This window comes from Glycine max, chromosome 10 (assembly GCF_000004515.6).
Source record: "Glycine max cultivar Williams 82 chromosome 10, Glycine_max_v4.0, whole genome shotgun sequence".
Classification (NCBI taxonomy): domain Eukaryota; kingdom Viridiplantae; phylum Streptophyta; class Magnoliopsida; order Fabales; family Fabaceae; genus Glycine; species Glycine max.
The window spans coordinates 39,776,021-39,793,970 of NC_038246.2; the positions used below are offsets into that span (position 1 = coordinate 39,776,021).

The 17,950-nt window shown below is 33.3% G+C and overlaps 3 protein-coding genes across 4 annotated transcripts; all 3 read left to right on the forward strand.

Moving 5' to 3' along the window:
* The first annotated feature begins 2,833 nt into the window (after positions 1-2,833).
* Positions 2,834-5,894, forward strand: SBZ1 (bZIP transcription factor protein SBZ1). The gene is made up of 6 exons (NM_001251024.2): positions 2,834-3,230; positions 3,948-4,044; positions 4,327-4,546; positions 4,969-5,044; positions 5,156-5,281; positions 5,344-5,894. Exons 1-6 carry the CDS (start codon positions 2,877-2,879, stop codon positions 5,722-5,724), a joined length of 1,254 nt encoding a protein of 417 aa, NP_001237953.1. The 5' UTR covers positions 2,834-2,876; the 3' UTR covers positions 5,725-5,894.
* An 859-nt stretch (positions 5,895-6,753) lies between these two features.
* On the forward strand, positions 6,754-8,267 carry LOC100500409 (mttA/Hcf106 domain-containing protein). Its single transcript, NM_001250679.2, has 2 exons — positions 6,754-7,247; positions 7,998-8,267. Exons 1-2 carry the CDS (start codon positions 6,975-6,977, stop codon positions 8,133-8,135), a joined length of 411 nt encoding a protein of 136 aa, NP_001237608.2. The 5' UTR covers positions 6,754-6,974; the 3' UTR covers positions 8,136-8,267.
* Positions 8,268-11,942: 3,675 nt separating this feature from the next.
* LOC100781299 (transcription factor UNE12) lies at positions 11,943-17,028 on the forward strand. 2 transcript variants are annotated; one of them, XM_003536073.5, is made up of 7 exons: positions 11,943-12,571; positions 12,724-12,876; positions 14,786-14,908; positions 14,989-15,054; positions 15,415-15,480; positions 15,890-15,967; positions 16,277-17,028. In XM_003536073.5, the coding sequence occupies exons 1-7, from the start codon at positions 12,302-12,304 to the stop codon at positions 16,505-16,507; spliced, it is 987 nt and encodes a 328-aa protein (XP_003536121.1). In that variant the 5' UTR covers positions 11,943-12,301; the 3' UTR covers positions 16,508-17,028. The 2 variants fall into 2 exon arrangements, with proteins under 2 accessions (XP_003536121.1, XP_006589182.1); XM_006589119.4 differs by having other exon boundaries at positions 11,944-12,571; positions 12,727-12,876.
* The last annotated feature ends 922 nt before the right edge of the window (positions 17,029-17,950 follow it).

The following is a 17,950-nucleotide window of genomic DNA, read 5'->3' on the forward strand; positions in this document are numbered from 1 at the left end:
ATTTGCTTTTCTGGTCATCGTCATTATTATCTTTATTTATTATAATGATAATGATGTTAATTGCTAATCCATGAAGAAACATTAAACACCACCAAAAAGTGATGTCCCCGGCCAAAAATAAAGCATCATGTCCTACTCCTAACATTAATCAAATGCAGTTTAGGATTCAGTCAACCATTCGAAACCATTTTTTTGTGAGCAAAATTGTAATTAATTAAAATACAGTATCATGTGATTTAATTAGTATGCAAATTTAGAGACTAGTATTGCATAATTTTGAATTCATGTTACTATAACTATATAAAAAAAAAAGTCAAGTTTCAATTTTGAATTTTAAAAAGTTTAAAATTTTGTGAACTTCGAACAAAATACTACAATACAGCTGCCAAAAATAAAGATGAGAAAGAAGCTTTGATTTCAAGAGAAGTGAAGTGAAGTTGATGTGCGTATAAGCCCTCCTCCCATTGGGATTTGGAGCCACCAAACAAATTACTCCCTTCACTCCTTTAAGAGTCGTTTCTGTTTCTGTTTCAGTTTCGATTCTTATCATAATTTCACACTCCACAATGATCAAAGTCCAAACAAATTGCATTGTATTTGCCACTGTAAGCACCCACTGGGCTCAACTATTTCTGTATTCCTATTCTATAGCCTTTTCTGTCCTTTCACCGGCTCAATTTATTATTTTTCTTTTTTATATGTCTGAGTTAATTTATCATTTTTATTTATTTATTCATTCAGGAGCACACAATAATGACTAGGTTCACTCTGTGATCATGCAAGAAGTTAATTACTTTCAACGCAAAAATTATATAAACTGAAAATCATATGTGTTTCGTTTAGGTTGGACTTGAGAGGAGAAAATGGTGGTATTTTTTTTCAGAATTTTTCAATATTTAAGAATTCCTTTCAACCTCGACTAATTTAATTGAGTCTAAGACTCAAATGGTGCTATTCAACAACACATGTGATGTAATTCAAGGTAAATACATGCACCTGGTATTGATATTAAATATTTTCCATGTAGAGTGATTCCAAAATTCGAAGTTCTCAATTGGTTGAAGAAAGCGACCTATTGAGCTTGGATGACTTTGAATATAAATAGATGGATATTCGGATTAGGATGCAGAAGAAGACCAACCAAAATGGATGAATAAGACAAATGTATCAGCCATATTCATAAATTCATTTTCATTTGAAAATGTAAAATGTAAAATGGTAGTACTATTATCAAGTTTTGATCTTATTTTTTCTCAAAAAATATAAAGTTTTGATCTTATTTATAAAGTTATCGTATGATGCGAGTAAGACAGATTTTTACAGTTCATAAATCTGTACTGAAAATTTACCATACACCAGCAGGACACAACACAACCCTCTTCCTTATATGGATTACAGGATTGAAAAAAATTAGATCCTTCTATTGGGTGTTTGGTTAAAATTTTGAATGTTGTGTCAATTTTATATATTGGGTGTCCGCTGCAAACCTACTCTTTGTAGCTTCCAAATTTTTCGTCATAAATGCGAATATAAGAGGAAAGATGCGGAACCAAACAAGCTTTAAAATATGATTGTTGAAAAAAAAATTCACAAACAATTTTATATATTTTTTCTATATCATTTAATATTTTAAATATTAAACATTTTTATTTTTTACTTAAAAAATAAAAAGTATAAAATAGTGATTCAATACTTTTATAATTACCAACAACAAAAATAAGAATTAAAGATGACAAATTACATCAATCCATCTTAAAGAATTAAGAAAATGATCTTTTTTATTTTAGGTTAATCATGAAGTTGGTAAGAAATATTTATCTCAATGATTAATTCCTACTAATGAATCGCGTTCATAACTTTTTATGAGATATTTTTTATTATATTTTTTATCTACAAAATTTAAACTTGTAAAATTCATTCATTTTTTATTTTACAAAAAAAAATATCAATCCATCTTAATCCACTAATTAATGTCATGGCAATATACGTTAGGTCAATCTTATTACACCTTTGAAAAACGGGTCCAGGCATAAATCATTATAGAGGTATTCATAAGATAAGTTTGTTTTAATTCTTATTTTCCCAAAAAAATTGATAGGATCATATGATTTAATCAGCTCTTGAACTTAACACAGTAAAAAGTCAATATACTAAATAGGACTAGTTCGACACATTTTGTTCAGCTACTAATCACCAAGTCCTTTGTTTAGCCAAATCAGCTTGGGGTTGGTGAGAGAATGGAGCATGGTTATGATTTATTATTAATCATAACATACTATATGTATAAACTATACAATTATAAAAGTATAAAATTAAAAGGGAAAAGAGTATTAGGTTTCCCTTTTTTAATAAATATCCTAAATTTTAATTTTATTTTAATTAATCCTTAAACTTTATTTTTTTAATTACTCACTCACATTCAAAAGATGATTTTGACAGAAATTTCCTCTGAAATCTTTTTTTTTTTATCAATGTCATTATTTCTTTTACCATCGTGTCGGAATAACAAAATTTAAGCTTTGATTATTCTTGAGCTTACATCACATCAACATGCATGTAAAATAAGAATAATTATAAATCTGCTTATGATATTTTATTTATTTAGTTATTTGAAAAGATTAAATATTTGTAATTATTTAGAAGGAAACGTTTAATAAAAAGCTAGTGGTTGGTTGCATGGTGATTGGTGTATAGGAGTACTGTTACTGGTCGATAGGAAAGAAAATATGGAATGTCCTGGCCCCGGTATTGTACTATTTTCATTTTGACCAATATGCCCCGGGCCTCTCCTTTTGTGTAGCTGCGTGCCTCCCTCCATCCCCATCGCATCACACAGAATCAAAGGAAAGGAGACGTACGATACGATACGATACGATATGGATAGGGTATTCTCAGTGGACGATATCTCCGATCATTTCTGGCCGCCGCCTCCGATCCCCGTCTCCGGCGCCAACACCTCCTCTCAGATGAGCCGCAGCGCCTCCGAGTGGGCCTTTCAGCGCTTCATCCAGGAAGCTTCCGCCTCCGCACCCTCTCCTCCGTCTTCTTCCTCCCCCGCCGACGTCGTATTCGTGGAGATCGATGATCAGCCCAAACCCACCCCTCCGCCTCCGTCACACGGCGGCGTTCTGCCCAGTGACCCTGGTCCCGTGGCCCTTGACTCCGAGGAATACCAGGCCTTTCTCAAGAGCAAGCTCAACCTCGCATGCGCCGCCGTCGCCATGACTAGGGTAATTCTTTCCCCTTTCTTCCTCCTCCAATGCTTCCGATTTGGATCTCTTTTTTGCCTCCTCGTTTTTCTATTTGCATTCCGGGATCTCCTTATGGAACTTTTGTAAAGTGTGCTTTATGTTTCAATTAAAACCTAAATCAATATTCTTAAAGTCAATTCGCCATTTTAATTCCATATGCATAAAGTTTGTACACAATATATGTTATATAACATGTTCATGCGCAACTATTCCTTAGTTAATGCTCCTAGAACTTCAAGTATCAGAAAACATGATAAGTCGTCTCTTAAATATTAAAAAATCCTTCAATTTAGTCCTCAAACTTCAATGAAATACATTAACTCATAGGGGTTAAACTGAAGAATATTCAATATTTTAGTAATTACTGTAAGTAGTTTTGTTACTTTAGAGACTATTTAGGAGAGAGAGTAATAGTTTAAGGATGAATTTGGTGGTTTATTTATTATGTAGTAATTCAGAGTGATACTGATTGAATACTGATGTATTTGTCTGTTTTTTACTTCCTCGGGTACAAATCAGTTGAAATTGTCAGTGTGTTCTTTCAACAAATAGCTATACAGGAATTAGGATGAAGCATCCAAAGAAAAGGTCTTCAATGGCTACCATAAACGGCTTTATATTTACATCTACTTTTTCTCATATTTTCCCACTGAGAATTGAGCCAGTATCTAATGTTTTCCCCTACTCATTCAATAGGGATCTTTGGCTAAATCTCAAGACCCGTCCCCTTTTTCTGATGGTGGATCACAGCCGACTAATCCTTCTCTAGTTGGATCTCAGACTACTTCTAAAGGTTTGAATTGGTAAATATTTATGCATACATGTATTAAAAAAGTTTAATGACAATACAGGGTCAGTAAGTAAAGTAGAGTTGCCTGAATGCTGAATGCAAAATAAATTAGTAGCTATTAGCAACAGTTGCATGAGTAGGATGAATGCATGATCTATATCTAACATTTTATTTTAGTCAGAAAACTATTGCTCTCTTTCATTGAGTAGCTTTAGGGTTTGATTTTTATTTCTCTTTATATGGATAACACCTATTGAATTATGTCAAATGTATCTGTCTATGTAGGATCTATTCCTTCTGGAAATGATCAATCTAAGTTACAAGATAAAGATATCAATGCACCAGTTGGGATTCCTTCCATACCTGCCATACAAAAGAAACCTGCTGTTGCAATTAGGCCATCTACAAGTGGATCATCAAGAGAACAGTCAGATGATGAGGACATTGAGGGAGAGACATCTATGAATGACAACACAGACCCTGCTGATGTAAAACGAGTAAGGAGGTAACAATATTCTCAAAATTACCTGACTTTGTTTAGAAAATGCCAGTGCTTCTTGTATACTCAGGAGTTAAATGTACTATCATGTATTTGTGTTCGGAGTGATTTAGAAGTTTGTTTTACTCAGTAGGATTTGCCAGCTCCTGCTAAGTGAACTTAGTGATTTGCATGCCAGAAAAGTTGTATCCAGTATCACATTAGATCTTTGAAGTGAGAGTAATGCTGCTTACTCTATTATTATTTTTTTCCAACAAATTGTGCGTAATCTGTTGGGGTTGTTGCATTTTTCTTAAAGGGATTATGAATGATGAATCTTCTAATTTATGCAGTAAGTTGAACAAATTTTATACTGGTGGCAAGTTCAACTGGGGGACAAATTATGCTTCGGTTAATTCAATGCCTAATAGTTACATTTTATATCTCAGGATGCTATCCAATAGGGAGTCAGCCCGTCGCTCTAGAAGAAGAAAGCAGGCTCATTTAACTGACCTAGAAACACAGGTGTGTATATTTTATTCTATAGATTTGTTTATGCCCCCTTTGGTGTGTTGGACGGTTAGTCCTCCCATGGAAGGAAGTATTGATGCTTTCTGACATTTTATTCTATCATAGGTTTCTCAATTAAGAGGTGAAAATTCTACCTTGTTAAAGCGCCTTACTGATGTTAGTCAGAAATACAGCGACTCTGCTGTTGACAACAGAGTTTTAAAAGCTGATGTTGAAACATTAAGAGCAAAGGTAAAGCTCTACTTTATACTTAAACTTACTGGCCCTTTCTAACATGTTATTCTCATTTTTAGGTGAAGATGGCTGAAGAGACCGTCAAAAGAATTACTGGGTTGAACCCAATGCCTCATGCCATGTCTGATATATCATCATTGGGCCTGCCATCATTTGATGGAAGAAGCCCTTCAGACACTTCAGCTGATGCATCTGTTCCTGTGCAAGATGATCCACATCATCACTTCTATCAACCCACATTGAATAATCCTATTCCCAGTCATGATCCGATAGTCAACAATGGTTTGGGGGGCATTTCTTCAATTGAAAATGTGCAGCAGCAGAACGCTGCAGCAGTGGTAGGTGGGAACAAGATAGGTCAAACAGCATCCCTGCAGCGGGTGGCTAGCTTGGAACATCTTCAGAAGCGGATTCGTGGTGGACCTCCATCTGAGCAGTAACTAAGTAGCCAGATCTTAAGGTTGCTTTGCCAAAAAATTATTCTAAAACAGTTATTTCTGTTGCCTATTCTTCTGGAATACATTGTAAATCATTTGATGGAGCACATGATGCTGGATTCAATTAGTGCACCCCGTTTTTTTTTTTTTTTTTATAAAAATAATATAAAATGAACTTTACCTTCTTTCTAGTTTAACAATTCTTAATCCCTGCGAATTTTTTTGAAGTAAATACCCTCACGATCGTATTTGGTCTTATGATGGGAAACTAGGGATGTAAACTAATCTAGTCGAGAACTGGAAATTTAGACTTGCAAAAATACGGAGTTACTTAAGTCTGATTTGTTTATTTAAATGAGCCTATTTGAAAGTTTAAAATTGACTTATTTTAAAAAAAAGAAAAGGATAAGGTTGACTTGTGTAACTTATCATAAATTTTTTGTTAAACAATTTTTTGTAACTTTATTTAGTATTTAGTATTTATTAAACATTTTAATACTAGATAATCTATTTTTTAATACTAGTTCGTAGAAATTTTTTGGATAACATTTGGTAGTATTTTTTTATGTTCTTTTAAGTGGAGTTTTGAATGATGTTCTTTTCGCTATTTTGTGTTATGGCATGCAAATTGTTTTGGTATATATCCTTAATATGTGTCTGACTAAAGTGTGAGGAGGTTTATATTCAGAACTTATATATAGAGGATATTTAATATTTAATTTTAAAAAAATTAATACAGAATTTTAATAAAATTAAAAACATTTAATATTTCAAAAAACCGAAAAGTAAAATTATGAAATTATTCATCAAGAGGATATACAATTCTCAAGCATTCTTAATGATATGCGTTATTAACTAGCACATTCTGTGGCACATTTCCTGGACGTAATATTCCCAATCAAGATAATCGTCGACGATCAACAGAAAGCATTTGAACAATTTTATTTTTTAAAAAAAAAAATCGGAGTTAATAATTTTTTTTTCTTTCTGAAAGCAAAATATTTTACAGTTATGAGAATAGGTCTCTGAAACGTAGAGAAATTGTTTTCTCTTCCAACCAAGTGTTTTTGATACGCAGTCACGGAAGCAATAATATTATGGATAATATGCAATCCCAAATAAGATTGGGGTGAACCAATAAAAACTCTTGAAGCAATCCCACCCCACCCGCTACCTGACTCTGTTGTCGAAACAATCTTGTTTCTGCTGCTGATAATCTCTTGGCCAAAGCCAGAGAATAGAATCACACCAACATGGATTTGACCCTTTCTCTTTCTCCTTCTTCTTCTTCTTTAGTTACCTCGAGACTTGGTTACTCTTCCTCCTTGGCCACCAACTCTAACGCTAACTCGAGGAAAGCTAGAATCAGCACCCGAAGAAGTAAGGCTCTAACTTGCAACGCTTTGTTCGGATTGGGCTTGCCCGAACTCGCCGTTATTGCCGGTGTTGCTGCCCTCGCTTTCGGACCCAAGAATTTGCCCCAAGTGGGTCGCTCCCTCGGCAAAACTATTAAGAGCTTCCAACAGGTCCGTTTTAGCCATATTCTGTTTTGAGTTACACGTTTTTGCTATGTATATAGAGCAGCTACTACACTTGCAAGTTGCAGTTGCAATGTAACATATTGTGAAACCTCATTCACTCAATTAGCACATGATAGTTGAAAAAATTTAGAAGAGCCTCATGCCTTGCCCATGACTACAACTCATAATTCAAGAAAATAAAGTCTGTATTGTGTGAGGAAGAATTACTTCTTTAACTGGCTCCCTGTTAGTGGCTTAATTAAAGTGAAATTGGATTCAAGATTTTTGTTGTTCACAACTTCACAGTTCACATCCACCACAACACAAGTATAGCTGATTGTACAAGTAATTAAGGCTTAAAACCAAGTCATACTCATCCATAGATACGAGTAATAATCCAAATTGCATCAATGTGTAACTAAAGAGATTTAGCTACTCATGGAAAAAGACGAATAAAATTAAGAAAAAAAAAAGCAAGAGTGACAACCCCCGTTAATGATCCTTGGAAACCTTGACTATCCTCTGCAAAAGAGTCCTTTTGTCATTCACTTAAATTCGGATTCAATTTGAGCAAAATTTCTAACTCAACAATTTGTCTATTTCACATGAGATTTATTGAGGACTTTCTGCATATATAGGTGTCTACTCTAAAGTCTAAACTGTAAGGTAAAAGTAAAATATAACAACAAAACAAACAAACAGACAGTTACATTGCCCTTAATTGGTCGTTACTTAATAGATTTTAAAATCTTGCAGGCAGCAAAGGAGTTTGAGTCCGAGATTAAAAAGGAACCTGATTCTACAGAAGAGAACCCTACTGCTGCTGAGAAACCAATTGCTGCGAGTAAACAGGAGGAGCAAGAGACTAAGGTGTCTACTAAAGATAATGTATGAGATGTAGTAGAGCAGACATATTTTGGTAAAAACCCTGGTGGACTTATACATTTAAAAGAAACATTATTCTAAAATTGACATTTAATAGTTTTGCTTTTCCAGAGTGGAATCAAGTCGTGTTTTCTGTAGTGCAAGTATTCTTTAATTTTCTTTCTTTCTAACTATCAATCGGAAACAACCATGGGATAGCTGCACTTTTACAAATGAGGGAGGAAGAACAGAGTTGTATGACTTGTGAATATGACCATGCTTCTTAGAATTTGTGTTTAAACTTAATTCAAACCTAAAAACTAGCTTACCGGGGAATAGGGATTGTGATTGTGATTGTGACACTTAACTGAGACACGTGACAAATCATTTCAAGCATTAGACAGTTCTACCTTGAAGACAATCATAAGTAAATAAAGACACATCAATGAAAATTTGAGACTCTGAATCAGAAATATCGAGGTACAATACGAGTCAAATGTGCTCATTTGCAAGCATTACAAAAGGAGTTTGAAGTGCTCTGCTTGCACTTGTTATCGTCAACAAGATGAAAGCCATGGGTCTTAATGAGGGAGAAACTGCTGTTGTGAAAAAGATTCTAAGGTTAATGTCTCCCAAGTTCAATTATGCTGTGTGCTTCATTGAATAATCCAAGCATATAACTTTAAGTACTGTATCAATCAATGAATTGCAGAGCAGTTTACTTGTGCATGACCAATACATAAGTTACAATGTTGAAGAAAATCTGCTTTGAAGGTGACTCATGAACACCAATCTACAGGACGAGGCAAGGACGAAGGTTGGAAGTTACAGAGGTAGACAAAGCTTCAACAAACAAACGGTAGAATGCTATTCTCGTCATGAGCTTGGGCATTTTCACCAGGAATGTCCAGCTAAGCAAGAAGGAGAGGCTAACTATACAGGAAGTCAAGAACAGGTGTTATTATTAATGGCATGTTGAAGAAAAAGTGGTCCATTCAACATATGTATGGTTTCTTGACTCAGGTTGTAGTAATCATATGTGCGGAATAATTGAGTATTTTGATGTCACATTCATAGATTCAGTAAAGCTTGACATTCAACAATAACTACAATACGGTGGTTAATGGGAAAAGCAACATCAGGGTGGAGATGAATATCAGCATCATCACATAAGCCTTTTATGTGTCAGAATGGAAGAACTATCTACAGAGTTTTAGACCATTGCAAGAGAAGGTACTGACAGTAATGTTTCAGCACAGGCAATATAAAGTGTATCATCCTGAGAAAGACTTGATTATGAAATAAAATATGTCTGCAAATCAGTTGTTTATTTTATATGCTCTATCTTTGCTTATAGCTCCTACTTGTTTCAACACATTTACTACTTTACAGTTGAGCTTTAAAGTCTTGCACACATTGGGCAGAAAAAAATGGTGGATGGTTTGTCATTGCTGGAATCTTCCTCAAAGCTATGCAAGGATTGTCTTGTGGGAAGCAACATAGATATCCATTTTTAATAAAAGCACTTGGGAGAGCTTCACGAATGCTGCAATTGGTTCATGTTGAAATATGTGAGCTGATTAAGCCAACCACCAATAGTAAAAAAAGGCATTACAGTTGGTTATAGCATAAAAACATGTTTTTCTTTTTTTTTTTTTTTTTTTTACAGAAAAATCAGAATCCTTTGCTATTTTTATGAGATTCACGATGCACGTTGAGAAAGCAACAAATTCTTCACTAAAAACCTAAAATACAATTCGTGGGGGAGAGTTTGCATCAGATGAATTTAATAGTTTCTGTGATGAACATAGAATACGGAGTCAACTAATTAACAACAACATATTAGCCAATTGCCACAACATAACGGAGTAATAGATAAAAGGAATTGAACCATTAATCGCAGTATCCTATCTGTAAAGAACAGCCAGGAACGTTTTGGCCGGAAGCAGTAAATTGATGTCTTGAATCAAAACCCAACATTGGCTGTGAAAGATAAGACACTTAAATTAAAGAAGCTTGGAGAGGACTCAAGCATTTAGTTCATTATTTCAAAATCTTTGGTCGGATGGCTTTATGTTAATGTGCATGACAATACAAGGATTATGCTAGATGGGAAGAATTAAAGAGTGTTTTACTTGGAGTTATTGAGGAGTCGAAAAATTATAGGATTTATAACTCAATTTCAACAAGGATTATAATCAGTATGGATGCAGTATTTGAAGAAAATGAAAAGTGGGAGTGAGATAAGAAATATGAAGCATAAATTTTGCATGAACTCGAGTGGAAAGAAAATGAAAAGGAGGAAGCTGAAAAACATTTTGAAGAAGTAAATACTATCAATGCAGAATTATAAGAAACCTCTCCTACGAATGAACAATTTTGTGGTCTTCATTCTTATAAACAAAACAGTGAATTCATTCTCTCAAAAACTTACGTAGTTTTTTTTAACAAAATTAGGACATATATATTTCACACTCTCAATAGAGTGATGTATAAATTGTTATATTTAGTTAAAGATTATTTCATGAATTAATGAATAAAATCTTATTATATAACATATTTAATAATTAATTAAGATATAAACTATATCTTTACTATTATTAAAATTTCAATAATTTAATTAATAATTTTTTGTCTACCAACAACTTCTTAGTAGTCGTAATAACTAAACATAGGAAATACATTATATAAAGTGACAAAAAAGTACACGTGTCGGTATAATAATAAACACCAATTTCATAGAATGTAAATGTAATTACTTGCAACTTCAAGATTCATTAATAACCTATGCTTAAATAGCATGTAGGTTAAAAACAATGACGGATTGGACCCAGTTTCTTTTAAAAGTGTGATGCGTTGTACGCCACTTTCATTTCATATCCTTTTTTTTATATCATTCTTTATGAACAAAGATTAATTTCCATTTAAGGTGTAGTATTTTATGAACATATTTGTAGAAGTTCATTGATACGTGTCATTAAGCTGATGTAAATAAGATTTCGATCCTTTAGTAGATAGTAAAGTCCTTTAAAAAAAAGTAGACACTGTAGGAGTAAAGTAAAATCCACTATTGTGTCCTTAATATTGAGTTAAACCTTAGAACTTCAATCATCAAATGCTAATTCCCTAGATACTCCAAAAAAAAAAAAGCACGTTATCGTGCAAACTTGAATCTACTTGGGGGTTCACATAGTGAATTCGGTTCAAAATCTATATCAAGAGAAGAAAAAAAGGGTGCACGCGTGCGCGTGTACGTAACAAGCACGATTGTCGTTTGTCCTTCTTTCTTTTATTGCCTGCTTATTTGTCTTCCTACGTTTATGTTTTGAGTCAGCTCGTCTCTCTTAATCTCTTATAGTAGTATTTTTTTCTTTTCAAGTCAATATCTAATATTTTTTTGTATACTATGTGATAAAAAGAGAAAATTTATTTATATAATAACCTCATACAAAATTTGTTCATAATTTAAAAAGGAAATGGAAAAAAATTGAGAAAACTATAATTTTTTTTAATAATATGATAAAATGAAATAAAATTTATTGAATAAAATTTAATTAGAATATATCTTATAGAAATTATTTTATAACGCATTAAAGTTGATTTAGCGGTAAGATCTAAATTAGATAAATTTATGAGGACTTACATAAAAAATATTTTATATATTATTATCTAATAAGAGTATATATAATAATTTTTATGTGAATATTTAAAAATCGCACTTAAAATAATTTATAATATAAAAAATAATTAGAATCAGATTTAATGAAAATGAATTTTTTAATGTATATGTATGGTTATTACTCTTAATAAAAGGCAAAGCGCACTCAGCGCGTTGTCTTGTGTTCTCCGTGAGTGGTCAGAAGAACTGAGACGAAGCAAAAGCTGAAAAGCTTATACTGCTGCGAAATATAAAGACCCATCCAAAAGCACTATACGAAATCCAATCCCACCACTCTCTTTTTCTTCTTCCTTTTTCTGCTCTCTCTCTCTCTCTCTCTCAGTTCTCAAATTCCACACGAGACGAGGACAAAAGAAAACATTCTAGGGAAGCGTAACCCAAAATTCCATTCCCAGCATTTTTAGAGACCAAAACAAAACAAAAGAAAGCAACAAGCTTCCTTGTTTTCCGCTCTTGGTGTCATATCCCCTAAATGTAATTTTACACACTCGCTGGTTATAGGAAAAAGTTGAGATAGATGGCAGGTAATAGCAGCTCGGAGGGGTTGGTCGATGATTTCTTCGAACAGATCTTAGCAGTGCCTGAAGCTGCTGCTTTCAGAGGAGCTGCTGGGTTAATGCCTCTGGGCTTGAATTTGGAGCAAGCTGGCTTTCTAAGACACCAACACCAAATTAACGTTGACGACGTTGTTCATGTTAATGTTGATGATGCCACCATTCACCACCATCACCTCACTCTCCACAATAACACCACCTCCTCATCACCTTCTTCCACTGCACCAATCACCGTATGTACATATATTATGCTTCCTTCTCTTTAATCATATTACCATGCAGATCAGTGTGAGGACAAGAAATACAACCCTATTTGTTTGTTTTTTTTTTTGTTTCATTATAATTTAGTTTTCATGTTATTTAATTTGTTGTCTGTTGCATGCAGCAGGATAGGGATTCGATGCATATGAGAGGCTTATTTTCCGCGTTTGGACAACTCCATACTCCTACTCTTGCTCACTCTATCCGCCCCACGCTGCCATCGCCTCCACCCCCTCGTCAGCCACAACTCCACCTCCACCATCATAATAACCAACAGGTACTATTATTTATCGTTTTAACATCCATCTTTGAATGACAAATTATCACTACTATATTAACCTTAAAGTTGGATCACTTTACAATGCATAAAGAAGAGATGCCTTTGGGTGTTTATTGAGTGCTTCATCCATGGCCGTTCATTCATTTCTTATTCTATATTAAATACTAATTTACACTACTAATATTTTATCATATGATCGTATATTATATATGCCTTTCCTTTCTTTTTCTTTTTTCTAAAGCGAAAACTCAGTATTGGGTTTGGAGGCTTTACTTTACAGTTTGACCCTTCTGCCTGTGGATGCGCTCATTCTGTTGATTTATAATTTCACTCCCTCAAGGCCAATATTCGCATTCGCAGAATCATTGGCTTTTTTTCTTCATTCCTATTTTAAAAATTCATAGATTTTGTTTTATACTCTCTTTTTTTTTTTATGTTATTATATTTTTTAAGTACCAAGTTTGTTGGATGTGTTTTGCAAATTTAGGAGCATATCGTTGCACTTTTTTTTCCCTCTTTACGAGCTACTCTCTTCTTTATTTTTTCCTCTACTGTTTTGGAGTTTTGCAATCAGCGATGGAGACTACTTATTAGTTATTGGTACTACTTTCCGCCAACGCGTTTTCTGTGCTTGTTTTCATTAATTGGTAGATTGTATACTTTTCACCACGCGTTTTCTTTGCTCGTTTTCATTGGTAGATTATATACTTTTAAAAAGAAATATATAATTAAAAAATTTACTTTAAATGAAAATATATAATTAAATTGAATGATGGTGTAAAAACTACATTTCAATCACACCACTGATCTCCAATGTTTCTCTTTATTGTTTATAAAAAAAAAGTCATGCACATTTCTATTATGCAAATACAACTTGTCAAATCTCAAGTAAGTATCGCTCTCGCCCCATGGCAGACGCAATAGGCGCGCAACACTGCAACAGCTGACTTCGTTTCAATTTCAACGACGCCCTTAACCAGGTGTGGGTGGGACCCGTATTTACATATTTCTATTTTGTTATTCAATGTAAAAGAATCATTTTGTATCTTTGAATCATTTTTTTTCTTGGTGTCATGATATCATATAAAATATAATAATTTTTGTTATTTTTACTATAATTGTAGAATTAATATGAATTTTTAGATTTTATTTGAACAGAAAAAAGAAACAAAATCTCTCTTTTTTTCTCAAATAATATTAAAAATAATTTTTTCTTATAAAAATGAAATTTTTAAGAGTTTTTTCCCCTAAAATTCAATCTTCACATATGAAAAACTCTTACCAAGAATAATATTAGATTTGGTGGAGATTTTGCAATGGTAGCAAATGACTTCATTAATCAACGTTGCATATTGGATCCTTCATCTTGACTTTAACGGTGGAACCCTAACCTAAATTCAACATTTAAACATTTTATTTTTTGAGAAACTGAAATAAAAAAGAAAAAAATATATTTTGAAAATTGATATTATTTAAATAAAAGTAGAATAACTCAATTTTTTTTAGTGAAGTCCACACAAGTCATGAAACACGGACACTCCAATGAAGGCTGATGTTTCCTACTCTTGTGGATTCGCACGAATCAAATACTCGTTGTGTACCTGTGCTGTGTTTATGCCCGTGTCAAGTATTATTTACGTGTGCATGCAGCATGCCTACAAAACCTCTTGGGAGAGAGTCGACCCCATGACCAGAGTCTAGCTCTCATCTACATTAAAAAGGATTAGTGTATACAAATCATTGAAAACAATTTTTTATTTAATCAGTATCAGTCCCTCATATGGTAATGTTTGCACATAAATTGCTTACTATTTAAAAATAATAATAATGCTCAAAGTAATAATTTGGATATGGATGAATTATATTTGTGATGTTGTTTAGTTAATGATGAATCCCGTTGCAACAGTTTCAGGGCCAACCAGCTGCAGCTCCAGCATCAATGGCTGCTATGCCACAACCACCTGGGATCCGCCCTCGTGTGAGAGCAAGAAGAGGACAAGCCACAGATCCCCACAGTATTGCTGAGCGGGTAATTAATTAAGGACATGTTTTTTTATAGATGTTAATTGATGTGTTTCTTCTCATTCATTTGTATTATATTGGATGTAGTTGCGTCGTGAAAGAATCGCAGAAAGAATGAAGGCATTGCAGGAATTAGTTCCCAGCATCAATAAGGTTCGTGGTTTTGCAATGCTATAACAATATTAACACTTTTGGCAAATGAATTTTGTTTACTTATATATTTATAAACACAATTTACATTTTCTATTAACTTGGAACTTATCATTTCTTTATGCTTCATAAGATACTTCCATTTATAAATAAACATCAAATTAAAACTTTTTAATAGTCTACACATGGGTGTTTATTTATCTATAAATTAAAGTCATCTATCCAGTACTTTCTTATAAAGTATTCAAAATAGTGGATTACATAGAGAAAGTAAATATACGGCTTAATTTGTAGGTAATGGATCATCTACTGTTAAAAAATGTGCATTCTTTTGTGCTTAATATTATGAAATTGTGGTTGTAGACGGACAGAGCGGCGATGCTTGATGAAATTGTTGACTATGTGAAGTTCCTAAGGCTCCAGGTTAAGGTATGAAAGCTCCTATTGCATGCGCATTCCTATTTCATTTCCTGAACTACTGAATCTATATTCCAAATTTCTTCCGATAAAAAAGTTATGTTGAACTTTCATTTGTGTCTTTTGAAATCAGGCACATGCATGTTATAAGACCTTTTACTGAATCTATTTTTTGACTTAGTATACATGTTTGTTAGGCTTAATAGTTAATACCGAGAAATATCCATACTCACCTGTTAGTGCATGATAGACACATTTTGTCGTGTGTGATATATATTCCTATTGCAATGAGATCTCAATTGAATAAGAGATCTCTACTAGATCTTTTTAACCTGCTTAATTTCTTTGTACCAATTATCAAAAGTAAATAGAGCCTTCTGTCCTTTTCATATCACTAAATTTTGTTGGCATTTTCAAACAGGTCCTGAGCATGAGTAGACTGGGAGGAGCTGGTGCAGTTGCTCAGCTTGTTGCTGATGTTCCCCTTTCTGCAGTGGAGGTGATAAATACTCGAAAGATGTTTTGAAATGCTACTTTTTTTTTCATACCCTTTTTATCATGTCAATCTACCTTTACTTTATTTTCATCAAGCACTGCACTACACTACACTTGAAAATTTTTGTACCACGGTACGTATCTAAACCGGGATATGATCACAGATTAAATCATAGCAATCCCCTGCACAACACATGTAAATTTGTGTTCTTTTGTTTTTTTATGATGTCTACTTTGCTTTAAATATTGTATGTGTGTATTCCATTTTGATTATTACATTGGTTGTATACTTATATAGTGATTCTATGAGCAGGGGGATCAGGACATAGAAGGTGTATCCAATGAGCAAGCCTGGGACAAGTGGTCCAATGATGGCACAGAACAACAGGTGGCTAAGCTTATGGAAGAAGATGTTGGAGCAGCTATGCAATTTCTTCAGTCCAAGGCACTTTGTATCATGCCAATATCTCTAGCCTCATCCATTTTCCGCATGCCTCAATCGGAAGCATCAACAGGCATCAAACCTGAATCTAACAGTCACTGATATTAGTGATAGAACCGAAACAAAATTAAAGTATCATGACAGACATTACATAATTAAATTTCTTCATCCTTTATGACAAGGGTATTCTACTTTCTTGTATAATTTTCCTGATTGGAGGGAGAAGGATCTAGTCGGTGCAGCTGGTTCACTCTTCTCAAGTTTTGTCAAACAAGGAGTAATTGTTATTCCTATTAAGTAAAATCGGAGGAGCCCAGCAAATGTCTTTTTTCATGGTGAAGATCAATATTTTCAATGGCCTAATTGATGTTTTTTCTTCCAAATATCTGTAGGTGGGGTTGGTGGTGGAAGACCAAAATATTTGTAGTGGAAGCTCTTTCCAAAGTTTTTTTATTTTTAGTCAGTGGGAAGTGGGACCATTTAAAAGGAAAGGATGGGTACGCATGATGTATCGGGAGAAAACTTTAATACAAGTTGAATTAAAATATGGTTAGTTACCTTGTAAAGATGTTTTGGAAGCATCTGACAATTGGAAAAGCTAAAGATATTTTAAAATAATCGTACATTTTGAGTTTTGTTTGCTTCTAAAACAAGTGATCAATTCAATCAAAAAATTAGGTGAGAGATTACTGAACCGACTGCTTGCCGAGAAAGTGGAAAATGACAGTTTGTTAATTTACAAAACAAAACCTTATCTTCTCAGTTCTTACTAATATATATATATATATATATATTTAAAGTTATGCTCAATGATAGAATAGAATTGCTAGTTAATACTATTGGTTGTTCGGTCACAAACTTGAAAAATACTTGAGATAAGAGCAAGAATTGAATGAGGTCGCTGGATCTCCACCGAAGTCGGTGGAAATTGGTGGATGAAAGCAAATCACCATGGAGAACAGTGGCGGTGATGACCACCATAAAAATATTTTGGGGCTCTAATTAGTATGTTCAAGAGATTAGCATGTAAACGCTCTAATTATTGCAGACTTTCATCCGACTTCATAAGTTCAAGGATCAATAACTTGAGAAAGATTATAATATATCAATTGAGTTATTTTCTTGGTAAAATACAAAACTGCTTGCAAAATATTGTTTTGATTATAATTAATGGATTGTAACGTTTAAGTTTAATGATTATAGACTCATGGTATAAAGTAATTCGATCATAAATTACGTTGATATTATTTTTTAAATAATTATCATATAAGTTAATAAATTTATGGTATATAATAGATTTTGATTAAATAAGGATAATGTAAAATAATTTAATTTTTTGCAGTTAGTTCAAACACATCCTAAATAATTGTGCAGTTATTGATTGTAACGACCCAGGATAATTAGTTCATTATGTCCTTAATCAGTTAGTTATTGAGTTAATGATCTTCATGACTTCATGAGAGTGGAATGTGTTTAAATATTTTGTTTTTGCCAGTAAAAAAAATATTTTTAAAAACACGGCATACTGCTACAGGCTACAGCCAC